The 25,425-nt window shown below is 48.6% G+C and overlaps 12 protein-coding genes across 12 annotated transcripts; 7 read left to right on the forward strand and 5 right to left on the reverse strand.

Moving 5' to 3' along the window:
* Positions 1-560: 560 nt before the first annotated feature.
* Positions 561-1,589, forward strand: N7519_005709 (type 1 glutamine amidotransferase; the record flags this gene model as incomplete). Its single annotated transcript, XM_057292485.1, has 3 exons — positions 561-903; positions 971-1,197; positions 1,299-1,589. The coding sequence occupies 3 exons, from the start codon at positions 561-563 to the stop codon at positions 1,587-1,589; spliced, it is 861 nt and encodes a 286-aa protein (XP_057147296.1).
* Positions 1,590-2,241: 652 nt separating this feature from the next.
* N7519_005710 (OTU domain-containing protein) lies at positions 2,242-3,882 on the reverse strand (the record flags this gene model as incomplete). Its single annotated transcript, XM_057292486.1, has 5 exons — positions 2,242-2,406; positions 2,467-2,811; positions 2,853-3,062; positions 3,113-3,525; positions 3,624-3,882. 5 exons carry the CDS (start codon positions 3,880-3,882, stop codon positions 2,242-2,244), a joined length of 1,392 nt encoding a protein of 463 aa, XP_057147297.1.
* A 1,036-nt stretch (positions 3,883-4,918) lies between these two features.
* N7519_005711 (FAD-dependent oxidoreductase) lies at positions 4,919-6,308 on the forward strand (the record flags this gene model as incomplete). The annotated part of the gene is made up of 6 exons (XM_057292487.1): positions 4,919-4,944; positions 5,017-5,154; positions 5,213-5,316; positions 5,374-5,477; positions 5,536-5,911; positions 5,965-6,308. The coding sequence occupies 6 exons, from the start codon at positions 4,919-4,921 to the stop codon at positions 6,306-6,308; spliced, it is 1,092 nt and encodes a 363-aa protein (XP_057147298.1).
* A 199-nt stretch (positions 6,309-6,507) lies between these two features.
* N7519_005712 (uncharacterized protein) lies at positions 6,508-7,263 on the forward strand (the record flags this gene model as incomplete). The annotated part of the gene is made up of 2 exons (XM_057292488.1): positions 6,508-6,865; positions 6,950-7,263. The coding sequence occupies 2 exons, from the start codon at positions 6,508-6,510 to the stop codon at positions 7,261-7,263; spliced, it is 672 nt and encodes a 223-aa protein (XP_057147299.1).
* A 202-nt stretch (positions 7,264-7,465) lies between these two features.
* Positions 7,466-9,085, reverse strand: N7519_005713 (uncharacterized protein; the record flags this gene model as incomplete). Its single annotated transcript, XM_057292489.1, has 4 exons — positions 7,466-7,501; positions 7,559-7,812; positions 7,876-8,911; positions 8,972-9,085. The coding sequence occupies 4 exons, from the start codon at positions 9,083-9,085 to the stop codon at positions 7,466-7,468; spliced, it is 1,440 nt and encodes a 479-aa protein (XP_057147300.1).
* Positions 9,086-10,974: 1,889 nt separating this feature from the next.
* N7519_005714 (TVP15 family protein) lies at positions 10,975-11,561 on the forward strand (the record flags this gene model as incomplete). Its single annotated transcript, XM_057292490.1, has 4 exons — positions 10,975-10,994; positions 11,046-11,165; positions 11,218-11,306; positions 11,389-11,561. 4 exons carry the CDS (start codon positions 10,975-10,977, stop codon positions 11,559-11,561), a joined length of 402 nt encoding a protein of 133 aa, XP_057147301.1.
* A 1,728-nt stretch (positions 11,562-13,289) lies between these two features.
* Positions 13,290-15,011, forward strand: sreA (siderophore transcription factor SreA; the record flags this gene model as incomplete). Its single annotated transcript, XM_057292491.1, has 3 exons — positions 13,290-13,573; positions 13,644-14,146; positions 14,200-15,011. 3 exons carry the CDS (start codon positions 13,290-13,292, stop codon positions 15,009-15,011), a joined length of 1,599 nt encoding a protein of 532 aa, XP_057147302.1.
* A 398-nt stretch (positions 15,012-15,409) lies between these two features.
* On the forward strand, positions 15,410-16,537 carry N7519_005716 (CapA family protein; the record flags this gene model as incomplete). Its single annotated transcript, XM_057292492.1, has 1 exon — positions 15,410-16,537. The coding sequence occupies one exon, from the start codon at positions 15,410-15,412 to the stop codon at positions 16,535-16,537; it is 1,128 nt and encodes a 375-aa protein (XP_057147303.1).
* Positions 16,538-17,017: 480 nt separating this feature from the next.
* On the reverse strand, positions 17,018-17,843 carry N7519_005717 (uncharacterized protein; the record flags this gene model as incomplete). The annotated part of the gene is made up of 3 exons (XM_057292493.1): positions 17,018-17,396; positions 17,467-17,630; positions 17,694-17,843. 3 exons carry the CDS (start codon positions 17,841-17,843, stop codon positions 17,018-17,020), a joined length of 693 nt encoding a protein of 230 aa, XP_057147304.1.
* Positions 17,844-17,904: 61 nt separating this feature from the next.
* N7519_005718 (uncharacterized protein) lies at positions 17,905-21,400 on the reverse strand (the record flags this gene model as incomplete). The annotated part of the gene is made up of 3 exons (XM_057292494.1): positions 17,905-20,100; positions 20,167-20,498; positions 20,641-21,400. The coding sequence occupies 3 exons, from the start codon at positions 21,398-21,400 to the stop codon at positions 17,905-17,907; spliced, it is 3,288 nt and encodes a 1,095-aa protein (XP_057147305.1).
* A 933-nt stretch (positions 21,401-22,333) lies between these two features.
* Positions 22,334-23,581, forward strand: N7519_005719 (bZIP transcription factor; the record flags this gene model as incomplete). Its single annotated transcript, XM_057292495.1, has 3 exons — positions 22,334-22,408; positions 22,458-23,439; positions 23,490-23,581. 3 exons carry the CDS (start codon positions 22,334-22,336, stop codon positions 23,579-23,581), a joined length of 1,149 nt encoding a protein of 382 aa, XP_057147306.1.
* Positions 23,582-23,915: 334 nt separating this feature from the next.
* Positions 23,916-25,005, reverse strand: N7519_005720 (SDR family oxidoreductase; the record flags this gene model as incomplete). Its single annotated transcript, XM_057292496.1, has 3 exons — positions 23,916-24,574; positions 24,663-24,892; positions 24,968-25,005. The coding sequence occupies 3 exons, from the start codon at positions 25,003-25,005 to the stop codon at positions 23,916-23,918; spliced, it is 927 nt and encodes a 308-aa protein (XP_057147307.1).
* Between the last annotated feature and the right edge of the window lie 420 nt (positions 25,006-25,425).

Genomic DNA, 25,425 nt, shown 5'->3' on the forward strand with positions numbered 1-25,425 from the left:
GGGAGAGCTTGCACGGGAAGGACAGCTAGAGTGGGCTTCTTCTTCCGTAGCTCTGTACGAGCTGGCTGATTCAACATCCGTTGCGGAATACGAGACATTGTGGTGACTCGTCTTCTGATGAACGGAATTATTGCGCAGGAGTGGGGTGGCCTCGGAGGGGCAAAAATTAGCTGATTGCCCTCGTTCTCGTCAATGGGCATTTTTTTTTAAAGAAAAAAAAATTATAAAAACAAATGTATGAAAATACGTTACTTCATGAGGACGAAGATTCTGCAAGCACGCAATGTAAGTACAGCGAAGCGAACGCCATCAACAACTCATGGGCTTTGAGAGCAGTAGTGGCACCAAAAAAAGAGAAAGGAAGAAAAATCGCAGCCTAGGATAATAGGATCTTTATCTCAACGCTAGGGCTGCAAGATCTCTATTTGCTGCAGCACAGCATCAATTGCCGAGGGATGAAAAAGTCCATAGATGTTTCTAATATTGACGCATCGGGAATAGCGTGGTTTGTCAGCGGAGTCCGATCTCGGGATCCGATAAGAGATAAGGAATATTATTGTATGGGCTCTGCCCGGGGAGGCCAACTCTTTTTGATTGCTATATATTTTGTCCACGGGTCTCATATCTATTACGTTGTCTGCAGCTTCGCGTCATCCTGCATAATGCATTCCCCTCTCCGCATAGCCGTGTTAGAATGCGACACCCCTATTGACAAAATCAACCGCCGCTATAATGGATATGGCGGGGTATTCCGCATGCTCCTCAAAGCTAGCGCGAATGCCTTGAACCAGCCGGAGAGACTCGATCCAGAAACGGGCATGGAAATAACAGCTTGGGATATAGTCAATGACGACAAGTACCCTAAGCTAGAAGATGTCGATGCCGTGCTTCTGACAGGATCAAGTACGTATCAACTCGGTGACTCAAAGCATTTGGAAGCATATACTAATCACAATGACCCCTAAACCAGAACACAACTCCTTCGAAGACATTCCCTGGATCAACCGCCTCGTTGAATTCACTCAACGAGTCCTCGCCCAGGATCGAGTCCGCCTACTCGGTATCTGCTTCGGACACCAAATCGTTGGCCGCGCATTAGGCAGCAAGGTCGGACGAAGCGACCAAGGTTGGGAGATTGCCGTCTGTGACATGGATTTGACCGATAAGGGGAAGGAGTTCTTTGGTCGGGATAAGATTGTAAGTTCCCTGCGCCTGCGCCTTGTTTCACAAGAGGCTACTACTCATGCACCCCGAGTATATGTGCAGCCAGCTGACCTAATCTTCTTCACCGCAAATAGCGCATCCAGCAAATGCACCGGGATATTGTCTTTAATTATCCCCCGAACGTGGTTCCTCTCGGCTCATCCCCGCGCTGCGCTGTGCAGGGTATGTATGCACCGCGCCGCTTTGTCACCGTTCAGGGCCATCCTGAATTCACGGGAGACATTGCTACAGAGACTATTCAGAGACGGGCAGAGGCCGGTGTTTTTAAGGAGGACCAAGCTCAGGATGCTTTGAGCAGAGCTAATATTGAACATGATGGTGTCGCCATTGGGGTGGCGTTCCTGAAGTTCCTACTGGAGGAATAAAAGGAAGAGCAAATATTTCAAGCAACACAAGCGAACTGCATTAGATTTGGTTACTTCTGCCTGGCTCTCTGGGGATACTGCTCAGTGATTGTCTAAATTACCTCAAATAGATCTATCTTCATGCACATAAGACGCACTGTAATATTTGACATGTCACTATATACGGAGGTCCGTGCTGTTACCTATATACCTAGAGTACAACCCGCTCAAAGTACGAGCCCTGCCCCTGTTCACTATGTAGGGAAAGCCTACGGATGAGTACTGAGATATCCAGCCAGAAAGTGGGTGACATTAGATATCTAGAATAGAATCTAAGCCACCAAACAGCACCGTGACACCAGCTCGCCACTAATGCCGGATCATGGGTCAAGGCCCAGACTGGAAACAAGAGAGCAAAAAGTAGAGCCAAAGCTAAAGACTCTAGAAAACTGTGGGGGGAAAGCAACCCTGGTATCGTTGTAAGCACGGTAATTGAGGACTGCCCCAGGCAATATCCTCATGCGAGTTCATAATCAGAAAAAACGCCCCCTTCCGCAAGCCCACAGGCCGCGAGCCCCGCAGGGCGATGCATATGCAAACCCAAGTAAGAAACCAATCGCTCCATCACTAACGCCTTTTTATGCAAGAGAAAGCGCTAAAGATGCTCAAAGGTCTAGCCGCAGACGGGAGACAAGCAAGAAACAAATAAATCAAGTCGGGCGTTGGCGGGAAAGTCGTCTACTACGACGACATTTCTTTCCGTCCGCGTCCGATTGTTCCGGGTTAGTGTTACCCGGGGAGGGTCTGTGGCCTGACTCTCTTCTGCGTCGGAGTTCATCTATTGAAGGAAAAGTTAGCAAACATGCCACCTGAAGAGACTTTCAGTTGGAGAACTCACTCGAAGATTCAAGGAGACAACCTCGTCATGTTCATCCCTGAATGAGATACCAACGCCCAAGGTAAGATTTGAGACGAGGCGTTTCCTAGGACGGGTGCGTCGTGCGGGACGAGGATCTTCGGAATCGTCACTGTCCTCCGCGGACCGCTTGCTACCCGTACTGAATGGAGAAGAAGAGCGCGAGGCCTGCAAGCTTGGCTTTACAGGAATCCCGGGAGCAGCTTTTTTATCAAATGGGACGTCGGTCTTCTCATCCAAGAGCGCGGCAAAGGCGCGGTCAATGTCGCCACGACATCGCTGGAGCATGTCCACAATGGTCTCCCGGTCATATCGGCCCCCCAACCCCTCTTGGATGGATTTGATATCCCAAGGGGATATAGGTCAACAGCAAGGCCAGCATCGTCGGCTAGATAACCACTACCAGTTTTCTCTTCTGGTGAGATGAGTTGGTCACTATCGATGTCGGATTTGGAGTCTGGAACGACTTCAGACTTCATCCTCTCCTCCTCCTTGATAGGTTGAAAAGGCATGAGCTTGGTAAGTAGTCCTTCATGCTTGCCCTCGATATTCCGCACTGAAGAGTAGTGTTTAAAATCCTGTGGTCATTAGTGAGGCTCCATGATATGCATGTCAGCAAGACACTTACATGGAAGGCTACATGCAGAACATCCCTAGGTTGAGTTGGGAGGGCATTGACATCCTGGAACACCGAAACACCATCCATTGTGTATACATTCAAGTCGACCTTGAAGGCCTGGCAGAATGCCTGCAGATGCTCAGAGCTGCCCCATTCCCCGTTTTTGCGGGTAGTAGCAATCATTTCCTGGAACCGCCGTTCCATATCCTCCTGGGACGGAGCGGAGACATCAGCAGAGCGAGTAGCATATGCTGATGCGGCCGCACGCTTAGGGCGGCGGCGCTCCCCACCTTCAGCAACGACGAATTGCATGAAGTAATCTTTATTGGAAGCCATGTGATTGGCTAGAAGCTGGCGGATTTCGTCTGCATGGTGGGTGTCGCCATACAGTTGGTCGGAGAGTGAGTAATAGAGACAATTACCTGCGATTGGACGCGTCAGAATAGGTAAAACAAAGTGATGCAGCTTCTAAAGACCGCAATGGAGCTCAGAAAGCATGCAACAGGTGTAATTGGCTTACCGTCTCCCTCGGTGGGAAGTGCATAGAGGCCTCTCTCTTGAAGAGAGGCCATCTCCAAGCTCGCGTGGTGCATGGGCTTGGGTTGCTTGCAAGCTTGCTGGTCCTGCAACAGGGGCATGGTTTGTGGGGAAGAGATTGAAGAAGGAGAAGGAGGTATTGGAGGAAGAGATGAGTCTAACAACGCAGGCTTCTCAGTGGGATGAGAATCAGAGCCCGTAAGTATGGGCACGATTCTGCCACCATTAGTGAGGAGTGACATATTGAAAGGAAGACTCGAATAAGAGTCGGCATTTATGGGAGTGTAGACCAATAGACAAACAAATAAATAGAAAGTGAGGAAAAATTGAGAAAATTGAGAAATTGAAGTTATTGATCTAAGAATGGCAAACAAAAGGATCCCGCAGAGTGAATTCGGGCCCTGCGGGTGGTTTGGAAAAGGAAATTGTTCGGCCCTCCGACGCCCATTTGAGTGCCGCAGCGAGGCGGTGAGCCGCGGTGTTCGGTGATTGGCCACAACGCAGGCGTTTGCCCACTATGACATCGCCCAATTTTCTTTGTATAGAAAGCCTTCAGAGCATTCAATTCTATATTTAGTAGATCAAAGCTTCTGCTTGGTTTCCCGACTCAAAACTATCTCAAAGAACTGTGATTTACGAGAAAAAGTGAGCGTGAATTGAGGTAATTGAAGAGCCCTAGAGAGATCAAATGTGATCGATAACGTCCAATTCGGAGTGGAGTCCGGAGTTATGGAACGGGATTTTGCGGAGCTCCTTGCTGGGGATCCAAGCGAAATCACTGGATAATTGAAGACTGAATCAAGGGTGTGAAGAGACTTCAGAAACAAAAGCATTGAGGCATATCGCAAAGGCTTTATATATCTGTAACTACGATGCTTTTCAATCCTCTGGACGTACGCATCACCTCCGCATAAGTGCGGAGTTGTATTTTTAAATCTTTGACCGTGTACAGTGTATCCACCCATGTCTCCACTAAAAGTCTCTAGCGCGTTTATTTTCTTTTTTGGTGGTATTTGATTGGTTGAATGCTTACACCGCCGCAGTAGGGTTCCCGCAATAGGCTAAGTCCAAAGTGGGGTAAAAAGACACTTACCACATCTTACCGACCCTGGAGACCTCTTAGCATACCAGACCCTTATCGGTTAGATGAGCGGGATACCTTAGGTAGTCTCACCCCCGCTCTTCCTCGCTTCGAGCATATAAGGACAGCGACCCCTTTTGTGTCCATTGTGCCTCATATTTGTTACTTGCAACTTCAAGGAAGTCAAAGTGTCCATTATGGCAAATAACATTGTAGTTCTGGGGTAAGATCTCCGAGCTCCAAGCTTCTCTAGCTTCACCCTGCAGGAACTTGGTCCCACTAACATATGTAATAGCGCTGGTGTGTCTGGTTTGACCACCGCATATCTGCTGTCTCAAGACCCCGCCAACAAGATTACCGTGCTGGCAAAACACATGCCTGGGGACTATGATATTGAATATGCGTCCCCATGGGCCGGTGCCAACTATATGCCGTATGATCGACTGAAACCGGCTGCTCGATAAAGTTCTGATCAAGTTGGTCTTCTATAGGGTGGGAAAGGAGGGAAGTGCTCACCATAAATGGGAGCGTGATACCTGGCCAGCATTGAGAGAAATCACAGAGAAATACCCAGAGGCCGGTATCCACTTCCGAGGTATGATCTCTCCCCCGAACCTGATTAGCATCCCAAAACCCTCTAACGAAATCGCAGGAACATTGATATACAACCGAAAGAAGGATCAAGAAACAGATACCGGAAAGTGGTTCTCGGAATTGACCCAGCCAAACCCGTGGTATAAAGATGTCGTGCCTGATGTATGTTTCGGTGAGATGATCCCTCAGACGGTCTGCAGACTGACGTGATGATTCTTAGTTCAAAAATGTTGCCTCTGACCAATTAGCCCCTGGAGTGGACAACGCCCAGGAGTTCACATCTGTCTGCATCAACACCGCAGTCTACCTGCCATGGTTGGTGGGTCAGTGCATTAAGAACGGAGCCGTCTTCAAGCGAGCTGTGTTTAAGCATATCGCCGACGCGGCCAATGCCCACCACACCGGACAGAAAGCTGATGTGGTGGTCAACTGCACCGGCCTATCGTCCAAGACCCTCGGTGGTGTTCTTGATGACAAGATGTATCCCGCCCGTGGCCAGATCGTCGTGGTCCGCAACGACCCCGGTCCCATGATGTCGACATCCGGAACTGACGACGGAGAAGATGAGGCGTTGTACATTATGACTCGTGCTGCAGGTAAGATCTTATATGCTGATTGTACCGTTAGATCGTTGGCTTATTGCTTCTAGGTGGTGGCACGATCCTCGGTGGCTCTTATCAAAAGCACAACTGGAATGGAATCCCAGATATGAACCTTGCAAATCGCATCATGAAGCGTTGCATCGACATCTGCCCCAGTCTCGTTAAGAAGGGACAGGGAATCGAGGGACTGGATATCATTCGCCATGGAGTTGGTCTCCGACCACTAAGACAGGGTGGCACCCGCATTGAAAAAGACAAGGTTGACGGCGTGGCAATCGTTCACAACTACGGCCATGGAGGATTTGGCTACCAGGCCTCCTTCGGCTGTGCATATACCGCTGTCTCTTTGGTCAAGGAGGTCTTGCAAAACAAATCTCGCGCTAAACTATGAGGAACCGCATGTACAGATCAATTGTTATATATCAGTCAGTTTCAGGATCTAGCCTTGGCATGTATATAAATGCGAAGTTTGGTCGGCCCGTATATGCTATTGTGACGTCAATCGATAATTGTCTGAACACTCAAGTTGAGAACCCCAACCAAGAGAATTGCTTAATACAATCTATAATCATTTCATTAATTGCTCCACGATGCCAGCACATACACCCAAAGACGCAGCCCTAAAAATCAACAAAGTCCTAAATGAGTTCGGTAGATCTCCTTTACATGGCACAGAACTCGCCGACCCACGATCGCTAAAGGCTAGCCCTGAGATAGTGTTGGCGATGGCACTTGACGCCCTGATCAAAGCAAGGCCAATATCTCACGAGTTGACGCAGAAAACGATCAAGGTCCTAATCGAGGCTAGCTACCATGACATCAACGTACTTTCTGAAACTACGTGGGAAGATCGAACAATGATTTTGCAAGACGGAGGTTACAACCGGTATCGAGAGCAGGGTGCTACCAACCTCGGTGAGCTTGCGAAGCTAGTTGTTGAGAGATACGGTACGCCCTCACTTCTATTTGCGGGTTTGGATGTGCGATGTTATGCAGCATGTGAAAGTGGAATCTGACGTTGCATGAGTACAGATGGCGATTTGAACAATCTCCTCAAGTTGGCAGACGGCAAACCCCATAAAGCTAGAATATTACTGAAGGAGATCAGGGGAATGGGTGACTTGGCAGTGGAGGTATTTTTCAACAATGTTCAAAGCATATGGCCAAGCTTTGCTCCTTCTATCGACTCTCGGAGCTTGAAGACCGCAGATGAGATCGGGATTGGAACTGACATGGACGAAATATACAATGCGCTAGAGCAGGACCCCATGCGCATGAGTTGGTTCGCTAATGGCCTCTCTGAGGTCCGACTGGAGAGAAGGCAGGATGTAATCGAGGAACTTTGAAACTGTATAGCAGCTCCATGGATGTATCTTAACAAGAATGTCAGAATGATTGATTTCCTTTCCCTCACAGAAATGTATTCCAGGCCTTGTCAAGACCTCACAATGAAAGGGATATGTTATTTTGACTCTCTTGTCCCCAAAGCATCGACAATGTCTCAACCAGGCAGGTTCAAATCATGAACACAGATCACCGAGAGATGATTTACAGGCCTTTCGGATTTGGGGCCAAATGTATCACCTATTTGAAGTTAGCGACTATGTTCAACAGGCATTGAATAAACACGCAGCCACTTACCACTGGGACTATGGCCGACACACTCAAAAGCCCTAGCATGGCAGTGCATCCAGTCCATCCCAAATTCTCAAACGCAAGCCCTGAAAGCAATGGGCCAAGCACAGTACCAGCACCAAATGCCACGGCAAGAAGCATATGAGCCTCAATGACTGCACTTTTATCGCCATATATATCAGGTCGTTCCTCTTGTACAGTATTCACGATTCGAGGTATATCCGCAACTAACGGGGTCAGCGATGTACTGAGCCCTATCCCTGTTTATTGTGAGCAAATCTGCAGGTGACGTTGACGTTCATGGGACTCAGGCCGGAACTTACCAACAAAAGATAATAGTACGCATGCCATGACCTTACTTGAAGTATCGTCATGTTGTATCAGAGCGAGGCCAGCAACTGCTACAGCTGCCAACGTAAAACCGACACCGGAGATTAACCGGGCACCGTATTTTTCTGACATCATTCCAACAACTGGACCAATCAACGACGGAATGGTTAAATTTAAAAACATGGCCCCGGTAGCACCGGAAAACCAATGGAAGGTCTGCGTAATAAATATTGGGAGAACGGCGTCCATGGCGCTCACCAAGATCGTGTTCATGAGGCATCCATATAAAGCAGCAGATATGCGATGATTTTGAAGGAAGCCTCTGACAATAGTCCACCAAGAAGGATCTTTTTTAACCATAGAACAGATCTCACGGCATTGTGAGAGGAGCGGTGTTGTGGTAGTCGGATCGCCATCTTCAACAGTTGACAGTCGCCGTTTTCCATTTGCAATGGCACTCTTGGTGGATTTTCCATTCCGAAGAGAAGAATAGTTCGTTGGATCATTCTGCCCTCTATAATTTGCGGCGGTCTTTCCGTCGATCATGAGAAGAATGAGGACCAAGTTGACGAGGATGACGCAAAGACCCATGATGAAGACAGAATAGAACCCTGCATGCTCATATACAATGCCCCCAAGAGTCGGTGATACGAGCACCCCAAAACTCATGCCTGAGAGTCCGAAGCCAACCCAGGGTCCCAGCCCGTGGGACTCGATCGAGTCCACCAACAGCGTTAATCCAGCAGTGTAGGAAACACCCGCAGACAGACCCTGGAAAATCCTTGCCACGATAATCACCCATGGCTTGACTCCAAGCATGAACAATAAGGTGGCAGCGAATGCACAAGAGAGGCCTCCCAGAAACAGTATTTGGCGCCTCTCACATTTTCCAATAATCCAGCCTGCGATGGGGGCACCAAGTACCATTGCGAGTCCGAACACGGCCAAAGAGATTGATATCCAGAATGGCACGTCATCCTCTGGTACTCCGGACCGAACCGTTAGAGAGAAAGGAAGCACGGATACGATCTAGGGAAGAGCTCATGTGGTCAGTACTGCCATTCGACGGCTACGAGTAGAAACACCTACGATCCCGTAAAGGAACCCATCAGTAAAGGTGGTCGAGAAGATGGCAAGGCCAACAAGTTGCTTAGATGAGCGTAGATTGAATAGCCATGGTTGTCTTGGTGAAATATCATTCATGATAGCTTGGAGATGGTAAATTAAGAGTCACACCCGTACACGGGTGGACTGAAGATCGGTTTAATTTTGAGGTCCCCTCTTAAGTAAACAAAAATTGTTTGATAGAAAAATGCATGCGTTTTAAAAGCCAAGTTCAAGGTGAAGATGTAAGGGGTAAGGTGCAGACGAGACAGAATTTGAAGCATGTATTTTCGATCGAGGATATATGAACTATATATAAATTATAAATTAAGCAGTACCGTCAGCAATGAGCTGTCTTGGTCTCCATGAAGATGGTAACTCAGTTCAAGCATCAACCAATCATTCTCTGTCTACCTCCCTAGTTCGCAGATCCATATGCATGGAGGGATGATACATGCACGGTATCTGCATGATTTATTGACGATCACCACAACCATTGGGCCAATGATGATGCCTGGGTCAGGTCCTTCCCTAGGATCACATATTGCACCAGCTGAATGATTTCTTGTGGGGCAGCTGGACATGTAGAGCATTTATAGGGTTTTTCGAAGTAGATTCGTGGGGGCTTGATGGGGATGCGCTGCCTACAACACTCATGATTTAATACCGTAGTTATCGAATCGCAGCTAGCTACGGCGGTATCTTCGTATTTTCTATAGGGTTCGGGCCATGTTTCTTTTTATTGCTGAATCCTATTGTTTTTTCACGTTCCGATTTTGCTTTTTCAATCGTCTTTCACAGTCTCCCTTCATTCAACACATACGATTCGATTGCAAGCCATCTGGCTCAATTGTGAGCCGCTATGTATCTACCACGTTCGACATAGAAAATTAGTAAAATGAAAGAACAAGAACCCCACTGAGCAACCAAACAACCCAAATTATCAACTTTGAGTCGAAGTGACATAAAGACAGAAGAGCCACAGTATGCCGTTTTATGCTTGCTCTATGATTGGCAGAGATGATCAAGATGAATCATGAATCCAAGGCTCCAGGGCTTTATAGGTAATCTTTGATACAAACTCTAATATACCTACCCATGGAGGCGTTGTACCTATGCTTACTCCAGGGACACGACCTTTATTAGTTAACGGAGGCAGAAAGAGCACTACCTACGCGTGGTTTTGAAGGCTCATATGTCGAACATTCTCGCACAGTATATTTGTGTGCTATTCCTGAATTTTCACATTGTAAATCAAAATCTCTTTCATAAACCATCTCTCTTTTCTCTCTCCCTTTCCGCCATATTTATATATCTGGATCTCCGCTGAGCGTGTCGAAATCAATGTTCTGTCTCACGCTCAGGGTACAACAGGTACCACCTTCAATCTTAGTCTTTACCATAAACTCGCATCCACATTCGAGGGAGCAATGATATTTAAGTGAACACTGGTAGCCCTACATCAACCTTGGAACCTTGGAAGGAAACACCATGCCGAATATAGCATAGCGCCCGCACTGGCCTATGAAATCACGTGAGCTTCCAGTTCCCTTGGCAGACCCGCTGCTTGCGACAACGCAGCAGCTGTCGACGCCCTCATTTCCACTCTCCCCCGTTCTGCTTCATTCAAACCCTGGCAAGCTTTTTGATCAAACCTGTGTTGCTCATTATAGCTCCCCTCAGACCCGCCGTTTCATCTCAAAGGTGCGTTTTCCTTTGTCATAAAACCACAAAACTGGGTCCGACCAGGTGAACTCCGGCAAACCTGTCTTGCATCATCACTTGAGCGATTGGCGAGACCCAGCAGCATCGTATTCGTATTATAAGCTAACTTAGCACCTTTGAAGACCCGATTCAGTCACTCGACAGCAATTCCTCCTTTGTCGAAACCTTGCAGCCTAACGACTCGCCTTCTGTATCATTGATTCGTGAGCAGAAGAAGCTGAAGATCACTTTCATCTCCTAAGCTCTTCAACGAAGCTATCGCAATGGATTTCACAAACATCTTGTATGTCGGCTCTTCGCAGGATACATTTGTGCCAGTACTGATTCCAAGCAGCCGTCTTGTCAACATCGCCGTGGGTGTGTTTATGGTGCTCGGTGGCATCAGTAACTTCTTCACCGGCACCTGGAGTTCATTCATCCTGGGTGCATATGCAGTTGTTTTCGGTCTCGGTAGGTCCCTACCATATTCCAAACTCACAACGTCCATAGTGCTAACATTATCCTAGTCGTTGGAGGACTGGAGTTCCTCCCCACGTCCCGGACTACGCGTACCGTTATGCGTCGTTCCTCTTTTCCTTCCTCGGCCGTGGTGTCTGTAAGTTTTTCTTTCCTTTTCTTTTTTTTGCACGCCTCTAGATCGGAGTGGGAATTCGGTCGCTAATCAGTTCCGTCAACAGTCTACATCTTCATCGGTTCCATTCTGCTGCACGACCACGTGCTGCGCATCATTGACGGTTCGCTGATCGCCTTCATCGGTCTTGCATACATCGCCCTCGAGTTCATTCCCTCTATCGAGCCTCCTTCGAACATGCGCGAATCTGACCAGGGCTGGGGTGCCGAGCAGATCTAAGTTGCCCCTGAGTAGGTGGCGATGACAATATCCTGTCGTGTTGGCACTTGTGATAGATACTGTCTGTTCAGGCAGTTTCTGTCAACATGCAGTGTGCGATGTTCGATGAGCGCAATGACCTCGGACGTCTTTGAGTGAATTTGATGAAGGATGTTATAGAGAAGGGGGATTTGAAGAGAATGGATGATTTTGCTGGGTGTCCGATATTTTTGTTGATACCAGCGTAAAGGGACAGAGAGACACCTGTACTATATTTGGTGGGCTAGCATTGTCTGGCAGCATGGCATGCTCTAATGATTTATTGATTTTCTTATTGCAGTAATCCGGTGAGAGATCATCTGATAGTCAAAACTAGGGGTCTTGCCAAGACTCCCATGTATTATACTAAGTACTATATACGTACGGAGTACTGTATCCTACTCCGTGACCAGTAGTAGCCTGTACTTTTGGTCACTGTACAACATACAAAACGGTACTAAATTACCGTCCAAAAGTACAGCGTGGCCATATCGCTTCGGCTTGTTCCATCTCCGAGGAACCAATCGGAATATCCAGAGAGTTGATGACAGTATTAGTAATACACTTTGGACCAATCACTTCAATGATATATTTGATTGCCTACCATCGCCCCACCCTAACCTCACTTAGGGAAGGTGTAATTCCCACTCTTCCCACTCTTTTTCCATTTTTCCACCTTTTCCACTGTTTTTTTCACTTTCCAACTAAACTTCATCAGGTCATAGGTGGAGTCTGCATGAGATCCTGGGGGACATAGAATCATGCAGAATAAGAGATTTCAGCTTTTTGTATAAGAAATTTAAGGAAAACAAAAAAGTAGTAGGAAAAGACACTGATTAGATGAGATTGATGCGATTCTCGGCAGAGGGTAGATAAAGTGTGATAGATTGATATGCCCGTCGATCCCCCCTTCCACTTAGATCGATAAACCCCAATCCCTTTCTTGGGCGATAAGCAATTCGGTCTCGCCTCTTTGTCTCAATTTCTCTCCTTTTCATCTTTTCCATCCTTCTCGGTTTCCACACTTTATCTTTAATCTGTCTTTCCATCATTTCTCGAATACTTGTTCTCCCCCTTATCGCCTCCATCACATCTTGTGTGTGCCCACTTTGCCCAGTCCTAACGCGGAGTGATCACCATCTTGCAGCTCCCTAACCTCTCAACCAATCCCTGCCTTGGTAATCGTCCTTTTGCATCGGGCCACTGTCCCCGAACGAAACTGTCCCCCACGATCGCCTGCTAGTCAGACCAGACCCTGTGGTGTGCTGTCAATTTGTCGCAATCACTATCACCTGACTGTTCCACCCCGTCGGGTCGCCACTATTCCATACCAGCCGATCAATACCTTTGGTGGTGGGTCGACTCTTCTAATCTACTCGACACTTGGTTTCTTGATTCCTGTGTGACGGCAAAATCCGAATTCACTTCTTTTTGACCGCGATCCCGGGTCATCGCCCACCCTGCGATTGCCCCGAGCCTGCATCATCGTGGCTGCATATATTCCTGCTGGACTGACTTCCCATCTTTCTCCAACCGTCAGCTTGACCGACATTTGGTTTCTGTGAGACGGTGCATTCTGCTCTCGACTGTGGTGCGACATCGCCCTCACATCCTAGAATTTCCACTCTCCCTTCGCTTCCGTCGGCTCATTCATATTCGATCTCTCACCTTGAAACGGCGGAAGGATTCCTCGCCCGGATCACTGTTGTAATGTTAGCGTCTATCCCACAAATGGAAGCGCTTCACTCTTTACCTCGGAATCAAGTCGTTCCAATGCGACAACCGTCAGCGGAAGATTTGGATGCTGCGCAGCAGTTGATCTCCTCAGCACAGGCAGGTCGTGAACATTTAGCAGATCACTACCGAGAGGATGGCATGGTACAAAGATCTGGTCAACCCGGATCAAATCAATGGAATGGACACAATGAAACCCCGAGTGAGAAAACATCTCCTAATAGCCAAAAGGACACACCGTTCCTAGGGCATTCATGCAGGTGAGTCTCGACCGGATGGGCCTCGACGGATATCTAGGTTACAAACGCTGACCCCATCTCTTTTATTCAGCAATTGCGGCACAAAAAGCACTCCTCTCTGGCGTCGTTCTCCTACCGGAGCGATGATCTGCAACGCCTGCGGTCTTTATCTCAAAGCTCGCAACGTCGCTCGCCCCACGAAACGGAATCGGATGCAATCAGAGGGTGCTGAGAAGCCGCCGCCACCTGCGAGCTCTCATTGCGGCGGTTCCTCGGAAGGTGGTGGTTGCAAGGGGTCATGCCCTGGTGGTGGAAGTTGTAACGGGACTGGTGGCGCAGAAGGTTGCGATGGGTGTCCGGCATACAACAACCGGATATACAAGTCTGCTACCCGAGGTGCGGCTGCCATCCAATCTTCGTGGGGTCGTCACCAAGCGCACGAACCTGAACCTGCGACGCAAGAGGAGACACCTGTGAAGGCCCCTACTCCTGCCGATGCCTCTAACACCTTGGTTGCTTGTCAGAATTGCGGCACAACTGTGACTCCTCTGTGGCGGCGCGATGAACAAGGCCACCCCATTTGCAACGCTTGTGGTAAGTTGGATTTCGCATAGACTTAATGGTCCGATTGCTCTAACACAACGCAGGATTGTACTATAAACTCCACGGATGCTATCGCCCCACCAACATGAAAAAGTCTATTATAAAACGTCGCAAGCGTGTTGTTCCTGCCCTACGAGATCAGTCTCCGACCGCCGGTACCCTTTCTTCCAATGGCTCATCAACATCCCCGGAAGCATCACCTGCCGCCCTGGCGCATGGCCATGATGATCACTATCGGTATATGAGCAGCGAGCCTGCGGATCACTACCAGATGATGCCTGGGAAAACTGAAGACGCACCTCGAGCCTTGCCTTTTGCGCCACCGCCGGTTGATTTCACCGGTTACAATGTTTCATCTGTGCCCCTTGCACATGGTCCCTCCATCCCCCACAGCCTACCCAAACTTTTGGAAGTGGAGCGGCTGGGACAGTCGCCCGTGTCTCAGTACGGGCGCCGGTCCGCCTCTCCAAACACTCTCAACGTTCCCAAGAAACGAACATTGGCCGAGGCTGCAACAGAGGCTCTACCAGCCCCATCTACATTGGAGGCAGGGTCAAATCAACTGCCTCCGATTATGTCTTCGGCCAATCCTACTCCACCTGGCCGTCTCAGCTCAATCTCGTCCATTTTGAACCAATCAGATGTTCGGGGCGAGCCTCGCTCGGATAATAATCTGGGACGTCCACCTCCCATTCACCACTCTATCTCCCCTTCGCCTCACCCACCGCAGCCTTTGCCTGGTCTTGCATCTCTTGGAGACTCGGTTGATCGCCGTGCCCGACTTGAACGCGAAGCGGAGCAAATGCGCGAGATGCTCAGAGCAAAGGAGCGCGAGCTGGCAGAGATGAGACGATAGATTCGACGTCCGCCCGAGCAGTGACGAAAATAATGATATTCGGATAATGTTTTGCAAATCGGTGTTTCTCGTGAGATGAACGGCGTACAAAGATACCACTCACGTTACTAGGATATCTTGTCCCTGGCTGTGTTATTATTATTCTTTTCGAAAAAAAAAGTGTGTCAAATGAATTGTATTCTATAATGTGCAATCGCGACCTATTTCCCTTGATGTGTTCCTCAATGCCCATGTAGGTAGATATATCTTGTACTTGATGCGGACCGATGTCATAATGACTTCCAACGTCGAAATCCCCAAATGCGACCTCGATCAACTCAATTGAAACCAGATCAAATCCGTTCTGAACAACCAATTCCAATTCCAATTCTAATTCTTCAAACTGACAATCCGCTACAATGTCCACTTCAAAAGCCTTCACTCTTACCTTCACAGGCGACGTAATGCTCGGGCGCCTGATCGACCAACTAATGCCAGAGCACGTCACCAACCAGCACGACGCACGCATCGCCGCAACCTTCATAAAAGCCCATCCAACTCTCCTCTCAAAAGGAAACTACACACCTTCCTCGCCATGGGGCACAACCCTCCCCATCCTCCATTCCTCCACCCTAGCATGCATCAACCTCGAAACCGCCGTGACAACAGCCCCAATCCCGTGGCCCAACAAGGTCTTCAACTACCGGATGCACCCAGCAAACCTAGGCCCCATTCTACATGCCGGCGGTATCGACTACGCCAGTCTCGCCAACAACCACACCCTGGACTTCGACACCGAGGGTCTCACAGAGACCGTGCAAACACTGCGAGCAGCGAACATCGCATACGCAGGCGTAGGTGAAACATCCATTGATGCGCGCAAGCCGGCTGTGCTACATTTGCCCAGGGCCTCAGAACCCATAGACGAAGGCCAACACCGCCACACAGTGCATATATACTCGGCCTCTGACCACCCTCGCGCGTGGGTCAATGTGCCAGGATTCAATTTGTTTGATTACTCGCGTGAAACACGCGATTGGCTGCGGAAAATGCTTGTTGATGTGCAGGAGACCAAGCCTGCGTTGAAGATCTTTTCGGTTCACTGGGGGCCGAATTATGCTTGGGAGGCCGATGCACGGATTACGTCTCTTGCGCATTTCTTGATCGATGAGTGTGGAGTCGATATTGTCCATGGGCATTCGTCGCATCATGTTCAGGGTGTGGAGGTTTATCATGGGAAGCTTATTATCTATGGCTGCGGGGACTTTGTGGATGATTATGCCCTGAATGAAGAGTATAGGAATGATCTTGGGGCTTTGTGGAGGGTTGTTGTTCGGGAGAAGAGTGGTGGTGGGCTTGGGTTGGAGAGATTGGAGATTTTCCCTACGCGGGTTGAGCGGTTTAGGGCTGTTTTGTTGGATTCTGGAGATGCGGATCATGCGTGGGCGAGTCAAAAGATTCGTGAGCTCAGTGGGGAGTTGGGAACAACTGTGAAGGAGGGGCTTGGGCAGGAAGGGGAGGTTATTATTGAGTTGTCTGGAGAGTAGATCTCGAAAGCAGTGGTGGGATCTGAGATCATGCTTGAAATGTCCATGAAAAACACCCTGGTCATATATATATGGCTAAGAGATGCGGTTACTTTTCATCAAGTACTTTTCCAGATATCTGTGGAAGCGATTGTGATGCAATCACTGTACAAGACAGATCTCAGCTAGTAACTTCAGTATGGAATCACATGTTATTAATCTCTTAAGTAAATCTCGACGTAACTAAAAATGATAACTAAAAATGACAAAATGGTCTGAAATGACAATTGTATGGTGGCTAGGGTCACCATGGTCACATGATTTTCTGGTATAAGACCGGATAATTAATGTGATCTTCCTCATTTCTGGCGAGAAGCAAATGGAAAGGCGGAAGGGAAAGAAAAAGGAAAGTTCACGCCAGGGGAGAGTATCATCGGCGGGAGAGTAGGCGAGCAGCCGGACTACACTGCCACGTATTTGCCGCCCCGGCATTGTAGCAACCTAGTTCTCGGCCTTCTTGGTAGCCTTCGTTCTCAACTTCATCATCAAGAACACCAATCCGTAGATACCAAGTACGAAAACAACAACGAGGCCAGCATTCCTCCACCCAAAGTACTCCTCTGCAAGGTTCAGAGACTTGAGGTAGTCTCCACCAGTGGTGTACTGGCAAACGCGGCAATCGGCGTTCGCACTCGGGTTGAGGAGGTTTGTTCCTACCCCCATGCCCTGCTGGTAGGTGGCAAGGTATTCACCACAGGTTTGATTGACTGGTGGGTCAAACAAGGCGACCTCATCAGGAGTACAAGTGACCGGCTTGGACCATGTGGTGAAAACAAGCAGGGAGCTCATGAGATAGTTGAAAGGGTCGACATAGTACATCCTATAGTGACTGCGGTTAGAAACCACGAATGATGATTCCAGAGACCAACGAAGGCAAAAGTAATGCTTACCAATATTTCCAAAACGGTTCAATCTGGCTGTATGGCACCATGACGCCACAAAAAGAGACAAGGGTCGTGATGACGAGCGGGTTGACAAGCGATGCGAAGACGGCATTAGGAGCGTAGGCGGCAATCATCTGGCCGATACCGGTGTAAAGGCACTCGTACATTACCTGGAAGCTCTGGTCAGTTGTCTTGTTCAAACATCGCACTCAGCAACCCAGAGATAGACTTACCACCACAAAGAAGACACTGCCGGCATTTCCGGGCGCAGTAGGCAGTCCGCAAGTAAAATACCAACAGACGTAATAGAGTAACGCGCAGACAATTAGGTATGGAATCTCAGAAATGATCAAACCCGCAACAAAGGGAGCCCAGTGATACATTTTGCTTTTCTTCTCACGCGTCTCGTAGATATCGCGGCGGTCGATGAAAAAGAGGCTGCAGTTAGGAGATCACTCCGGGCGCGACGAAAATGAAATTGAAGACAGTAAAGAGGGTTTTCTGCAAATCTGTGAGGCGATCCCCAATCATCCAGAATGAGAAGCCATTGAGTAGCGCAAGGCTTATATGTAGGGCGAACTTGTTGTCGATATATTCGGTATTTCGGAACAGCGAGACGTTCATGCGGTGGGTTACGAGCTTGACCTGAGTCCACATCGAAGCTGCAAACTCGTGCCCGTCGTCAACGGTTCCTGATGGTCCAGCAGCCGCTTCCATAGCCATAGCATCCAGCTCAGCTGTGAGCTGGTCGTGCTCCGGTGACTCCAGCCAAATCTTATTCCAGTCGGCATTTTCAGAGGCAGCACCCGACACCACGTCAATCATATGCTCAGCAGGGGTGGCTTCGGGCGGACAGGGTGCTCCGTGTCGGGCAAAATAGGCCTTGACTGTGCTAGCGTTGTCACCAATATCACCGAAGTAAACCGTTTTCCCACCCTTGGCGAGCAACAGAAGTGTATTGAATTGCGCAAAAAGCTGAGCCGACGGCTGGTGAATGGTGACCAAAACGGCTTGACCGGCCTCGGCGAGTTTCCGTAGGAAGCGGACGATATTGAATGCAGCCTGGCCGTCGAGGCCAGAGGTAGGTTCATCTAGGAAGATAAGAATGCTAGGCTTTGCGACTAGCTCGACCGCAATAGTAAGACGTTTCCGCTGTTCGACGGACAAACCTGCACCCGGACGACCAACAAGCGTGAACTCAAGATCCCGCAGCTCGAGGAGGTCAATGATAGTGTCCACGTAGCGTAACTTCTCATCAGTAGGTGTATCGCGGGGCTGGCGTAGAAGAGCAGAAAACTCGAGGGCCTCGCGGACGGTTGCTAAAGACTCGTGCACGTCCAACTGTTCGACATACCCAGCGGAGCGTTGAAACGAGATAGGAATGGGTCGACCATCAACTAACACCGATCCGTGGATGGTTCCGTCAGTCTTACGCTGAGCAAGAACGTCGAGCAGGGTGGTCTTGCCAGCACCCGAAGACCCCATAAGTGCACCGAGCATGCCGGGCTTCACGTATCCTTGCACATTATCAAGGAGAACTCGATCTCCGGAAGAAGTTTTAACAGTATAAGTAAGGTTCTTCCAGGTGAAGATGCTTCGGTTGTCGTTGAGTTCCTTTCCGATGGTCTCCTGCGAGGTGTTTGCTTCAGAGCTTGGCAGAGTCTTTGTGGACACCTGTGATTCCTCATCACCGAGAAGCAGATGCTTCGACTTATATTGCTGCTCCCGGGGAACGAGTAGGCTGCGAGCACCCTCCCCGGGTAATTTCCACCGGGAGGTGAAGAAGATGGTAAGGGCAACGAATAGCACCCACCACGCGCAGATGATGCCAAAGTTGCGCCAGACATGGCTATGGCTGAAGGACATGGATGCGAGATACTCACGGCCGGTGACACTTGTTGCACCAGGTGAAGCGCCACCAACACCAGCACATGATTGACCACCTTCACCACTGGTATAACCGGGGCCGTTCGGTATGAGGTTTGGTCCAACGCAGGGGATAATCGACGAATGGAACTCGTTACCAAGAAGAGCTTCAAATCCATATGCCATGGGGTTGATCCAGAAGAGCCATACAAACCATGGATGCATTTCAGGCTTGATGATCATATAGCCCGTGTAGACGAAACATGAGACAATTGTCAGGCCGGAGACTTTGGTTGCGGCGTCAAAGGTTGGAAAAGCGGCACCAATTAGTCGAAAGAGGGCTGTCATGGACATGGCTGTCATGAAATTGGTGATCCAGTAGGTGAAAAAGGCTTCGGCAGTGCGGTTTAACCCAACCATAAAATAGAGAACGAGGCCGAAGTGCGACACTTGGAACAGCAGGATGGGAAAGTCTGCGACGATCTGAGAAATGCAGATAGCCGCGGGATGATACAGAGCAAATGAACGATGCTTGGCTAGAATAGGTCTGCCAGTGAACGAGTCTGTGACTTCCGAGAGAGCGATGAGGGCGTTATACAGGATGGAGAAGAACAGTGCACCACCCTTGAGGAACAGACCAATGGAGTTATCTGGGGCATTGTAAAAGAGAGATCCACCTAGCAGGGCCTGGATGACTGTAGCACCTTGCTTCATAGCCAAAGTTGCTTTATCACCCCACATGATTTGGTATTGCCGGGTGACCGAGGCTTTGACCTAAGAAAGGAAGTCTGTAGTGACTGGTGACTTCTCGCGTACTCCCTGATGTTTCTCCCGAGCCACCATCTCTTTGAAAATAGCCGTGTTCTCCGCCGCCTCTTTGCTTTGTGGATAGGAGCATTCGGCCTGGATTTCAGATTTGGAAGATGATGACTCGTAGGCAGCACGGATTGCATCAGATGTGCGCGGGAATTTGCTTTCATAGCCTAGTGCAATAATACGCTCCGTAGGAACGGTCACGCCAGTCAAGAAATCTGCCCGGTTGGAACCAGAGTCACGCCTAAACCCAAGATTTTCCATGAAAGGCACTGCATTCCGTTGTGGACCGTAGAAGATCTGCTTGCCTCGTCTAGGACGAGCACCTTGTCGAAATTCTCGTAGATGCCATTTCCTGCCTGATATAGGGTGACGATGGTGGTGAGTCCAAAGACGTCAGTCATCGTTCTCATTGCCTTGGTCCACTCTAGAGCAGTGCTAGCGTCGAGACCGCGCGTTGGGTTGTCCCAACAGAAGACGCTTGCTCGAGTTGTCAAGCACTCAAGGATGGAAACACGTTTTTCTCTCCTCCAGAGACTCCCCGGGTGAATGCGTCTCCCACTTTGGTAGATTCAGTGTGTGAGATTCCCACTGACCGCAGAAGAAATTTCTTATTGAGTTCAGCGTATTCCTCCGCTGACTTGATTCCTGGCGGTAGCTGCGATGGGACCTTCATACGGGCGGCAAAATCGATAGTCTCGCCGACAGTCAATGTCGGAAAGAAAATTTCCTCCTCCGAGTTCATGATAATCTGACCGCGGTATTGCTTGGCCTCTTCGGCAGACATGTTTCCGAAGGCAATATCGCCGCTAACCTCAGCATAGCCACGACGGTTGTTCGAGAGCACGTTGAGCAACGTCGTACACCCTGATCCGGGGCAGCCGAGGACAAGCAGCATCTCTCCCGGTTTAACACAGCCATGAGAGTTGTCGAGGATTGTTTTCATGGGAGATTTGCTACCCCGATTTCCGAAGAGATTGAATTGGGAGAGGACATTCTCGTTGAATGTAGCGTCGCTGCTGACACCTTTCACAGTGAGGTTCTGCCAAGTGACTCCAAGTTTGCGGGCTTTTTCGCCATTTTGCTCGTCTCGCTCCTTCAAGGCTTGCAGTTCGCCGGCCATATGCCATGTTGTTTGGATCCCGGGGGACACATCTTCTGTCGCATTATGCGTGGCGTCGATTTCTCGTGTTTCATCTGATGATTTATCCAGGTTGGAAAACTTCTCGTTGCTGTCGGTACTTGATGTGGAGAGAGTCATCTGCAAACCCTTGCAGTCTTGTCACTGCAGTAGTAGGGGGAGAGGTTCAAGAAGATCTATATGGAATGAGCCAGAAGGTCCGCAGCTGTATGAAGGAAGTAACCTACAAACAAATTCGAAACAGGATGACTAGAACAGATAGACAAATAGGCTACATGGGGCTGAGGGCAAAGCTGTTCAAATAACATTGTTCTGGCGCGTCTGGCCAGTCCATGCAGGTACAAATTTGAGCTTGAGTAGATCCACCGTAATCATTCCGTCTCTGCAAATCCTTTAATGATTACCACCAAAATCAGTGATAGGGGTCTCAGGAGTAGTTGTGTGCGAGAGAATGATGAATAAACCATTGGAATGAGGACGTAGGTGAGTCTCCCTTCTAAGGGCTGGTGATTACTCAACCAACTATTAACCTTGGAAGTTAACTCTGTCCTGGAAATACACTATCCAGACCGATATCAATTGATTTTAGGAAAATGTGTTTATTAAAAATAATTGGCATAGTATACTCTATATGAAGTGCTGAATTTGTAACATGCATATTAAATTTGGACTGTGATACCGCCAGTTTACTATTACCTACAAACTGAGCTCTAATGATTAATTCCTACAATATCAGCCTCTACAGGGACAATTTCTACAATATCCCGATTTCTATAGCGCCAATTTCTATCAATTTCTATCCATGGATGGTTAATAAAATACACATATAATAGTTTGATGAAATGTCGTGGCGCACTGGCAGATATACACTTGCCTAAAGGGTATTTCCGATTATTCAACATTGCCGCATCGCCACCTGGGCACCTTTAGGGTCCCATGATGAATAATCTAGATTAATACCTAGGCAGCCCTGGAGATCTTCATGGGCCTCCTGTGACCTTTAATTAATTTTATTCACTGGATGCACTTGGTCTCATCATAGGCTCAAATCCAATGGAAAAAAAAGACAAGGCAGGCGTGCGGAAGAAAGGGCGCCCCCGCAAATTTGAAAGCCAACAAGCACTAGATGTGAGTGAAATCTAAAGAACAGATGAGTTTGATGACTGATTCTTCTCAGAGGCGCCGCGAACAGCTACGCGTGGCACAGCAGGCTTATCGTACGCGAAAAGAGAACACCATTGGCGACCTGCAGGATCGTGTCCACGAGCTTGAGGCTGGCATAGAGCAACTTAGCCAGTCCTTCCTCAAATTCAGTGATCTCCTTTTGGAAACTGGTCTCCTTGGAAAGCATTCACATGTCACATCAGCCCTCCGAAAAATAACCCAGCAACACCTTTCGCTTGCTGAGACTGGATGTGCGAGTCCTGATGAAGGGGCTCTCAACGAGGCTGTTGGCGCCACTTCATCCACTGCCATTGACAAGGACGAACAACGCAGTGAAAGTCCCACAAGGGTGCCGTCAAATGAAAGTGCTCCTACCGCACTCTCATCAACCCCGATAGGATGGGCTGAGCTGCCGCCCTTACACACACAAGCATCCCTCTACCAAGGCCAACTGACGCCCCAGTTCAGTTTCTTCATGGCTCCGCTCACTAATGAGCCACCCATTCCGCTATCATCATCATCAGGTCGCTCCCCAGCCATTGCTCTCGCTAGCTCTATGAAGGAAGAGCAGTTGACTTTCTCACAGTATCTAGTAAAAGTGTGCTGTCAGAATGGGTATAAGCTCCTTGTCAACACCCCGAATGACCTGGCGAAGATTCAAGAAGTTTTCGGGACATCAATGGGTCCAACTGAGCGTGATAGTTTCATCTCCTGTTTTCATGCTGGAATACATGACAAGACTGGAAGTCTCATTGATCTCATGGCCACCGCACTTGCCCCGTTGCATTTGATGAGAGATAACTATGCCTCGGGAGAGCTTGCGGCCCAGACTGAAGAATTGGGATCAGCCGTCGCATCCGAGGCCGGTGAATGGTTAGATGCCAGCGGTGTACAGAAATTCCTCAGCGAGAGGGGTTTTTGTAACCAGGAGAATGGTCTCCCATTTTCTCACCCAAGTCTTGTTTCGTCGCTTCATGTTGCGGCCCTTGTTCAGTGTGAGTACCTGTTGTGGGATGAATTGGGTTCGAAAGGCTAATGAGTATAGACCTCGCTACTGAGTGCATTTGCTTTGGACATGGTCCTGCATTTCGACGCCAGACTGTTGAGGCTGCATTGCGCCTCGCAGGAAAACCATGAAGTTTCTTATACCCTCCGCGTGACTCCTGTAATTGTTTGTTTTGGAGTTCGGCTGTAGAAAGGGTTTATGTTATTGATAATGAAATCCATCGCGAGACTATCATTTGGCTGGCCAAATTCGAGAATAGCATTCAACTTTTTTTTATTAACCGTGCCAGAGAGAATTAAGCTCATTACGCTGGTAGGCACGTTCTAGCATCAAGTGGGAGTGTTTCACTTTGCTACTTTGATGTCAATTATATCCCGCTTTTTGACTGAGTACTCTAAATAACCAAACAAGCAACGCAAGAGGATTAGACTAAGTGGCCACAGATGATACTACAGGAATACCCTATTAGCTTTCCTGCACCATTTCCTTTGACCAAATCTTTCTCGCTTTGTCAAGAACAGACTTCCGGACTTCCTTTTTCTCGAGGCCGACCATCTTTTTGGAGACGTTCTCCAGCATATATCTCCACCCAACGAGGTTCAAAAGCCAAATCACCCAAGCATTGGTCCCTTTCCACAGGACCTCGCCTTTTCCATATCTAGGACTCTTAGCCAATATAGCTTGAACAACCTGTTTGGCAAACGCTTCCGGCTTCATGCTGTTTCTAGCATGGTTTCGACTCCACTCCCTGATACCCTCTAGTGCAACAGTGTAGATACTCTCGGGGCCAAAAGAGATACTGTCGGGAGAAACGAGCTTGGTCGAAACTTCGCCCATAAATAGCGTAACAACCTTGATACCAAGTGGGCTAAGTTCGACCCGGAGAGTGTCGCTGTAAGAAGCCACGGCTGCTTTCGAGGCATTGTATGCGGCCGAAAAAGCAAATGGAAGCCGTGCAAGGACTGATGAAGTATTGATGATCACTGGCGGCGTAGATGAATTGCTAGCTGAGGCTAGGAGAAGAGGAGTAAACGCTGAGACCATATCGAACAGGCCAAATACGTTGGTATCGAACATTCCACGTATACGGGCAGGATCGGCTTCGATTGCCGGAGCTTGATACACTAACAGAAAAAAATGAGGTCAACATAGGCGAGACGGTAGAAGTGACAGGGTGTCGAAAGATATGGGGAAGAACGGAACGTGACATACTTGAGCCAGCATTGTTAAACAGCATATCTAGTTTGCCGTCAGTCCGCTTGGAGATCTCATCTCTCAACGCTGCGATGCTCTCCGAGCTTGTCACGTCTAGCTCATATGTTTCAATGCCTTTTTGCGCTAACTCGGATAGAGAATTGGTGGATCGAGCAGTTGCAAAAACTCGCATGCCACGAGAGTGAAATTCAAGGGCGAGAGCATGGCCAACCCCACCTGGCGAGCAGCTGGACAGATTTGCATTGTCAGCCTATAATGCTTTGATGAGGGGAAAATAGGGAAACACCCTCTCTGCAACGAACCCAGTGATCAGAATGGAGCGTTTAGATGAAGATGCCATACTCTGTGGACCTTGGCACGAAGTGAGGCTGAAGTACGGAAGTCCAAGTGAAATAAAGTGCTAGGTCACTCTAACAATTAAATTACTGGCAGGCACTCATTTATAAGTATCCAATTTAAAAATCCTTTCATCTTCAAACTAAGCGATTGTCGCGTTGTGTACATCGGAATGTGACGGTAATAAGTTCGCCACTGAACCTTCGAAGCTTGTCGGCCTTGATTACTGAACATCATACAAAGGTTACTCCCTTCGTAGTCCACGGGCTATCATTTAGGATGAATAATCTACACTTCCCATGAATGTCACAAGCTGTACACCATCGGGCAATTTTGCTCAAAAGACAATCCTGTGGTTTACCAGCCTATACGTGATACTGAGGCAATGAACACAAAAATGGCGGGGAGACAGCAATTGTAAAGA

The sequence above is a fragment of the Penicillium mononematosum genome, assembly GCF_028829835.1.
Source record: "Penicillium mononematosum strain IBT 11891 chromosome Unknown utg000003l:1.0-8172316.0:1.0-8177699.0, whole genome shotgun sequence".
NCBI classification, from domain to species: domain Eukaryota; kingdom Fungi; phylum Ascomycota; class Eurotiomycetes; order Eurotiales; family Aspergillaceae; genus Penicillium; species Penicillium mononematosum.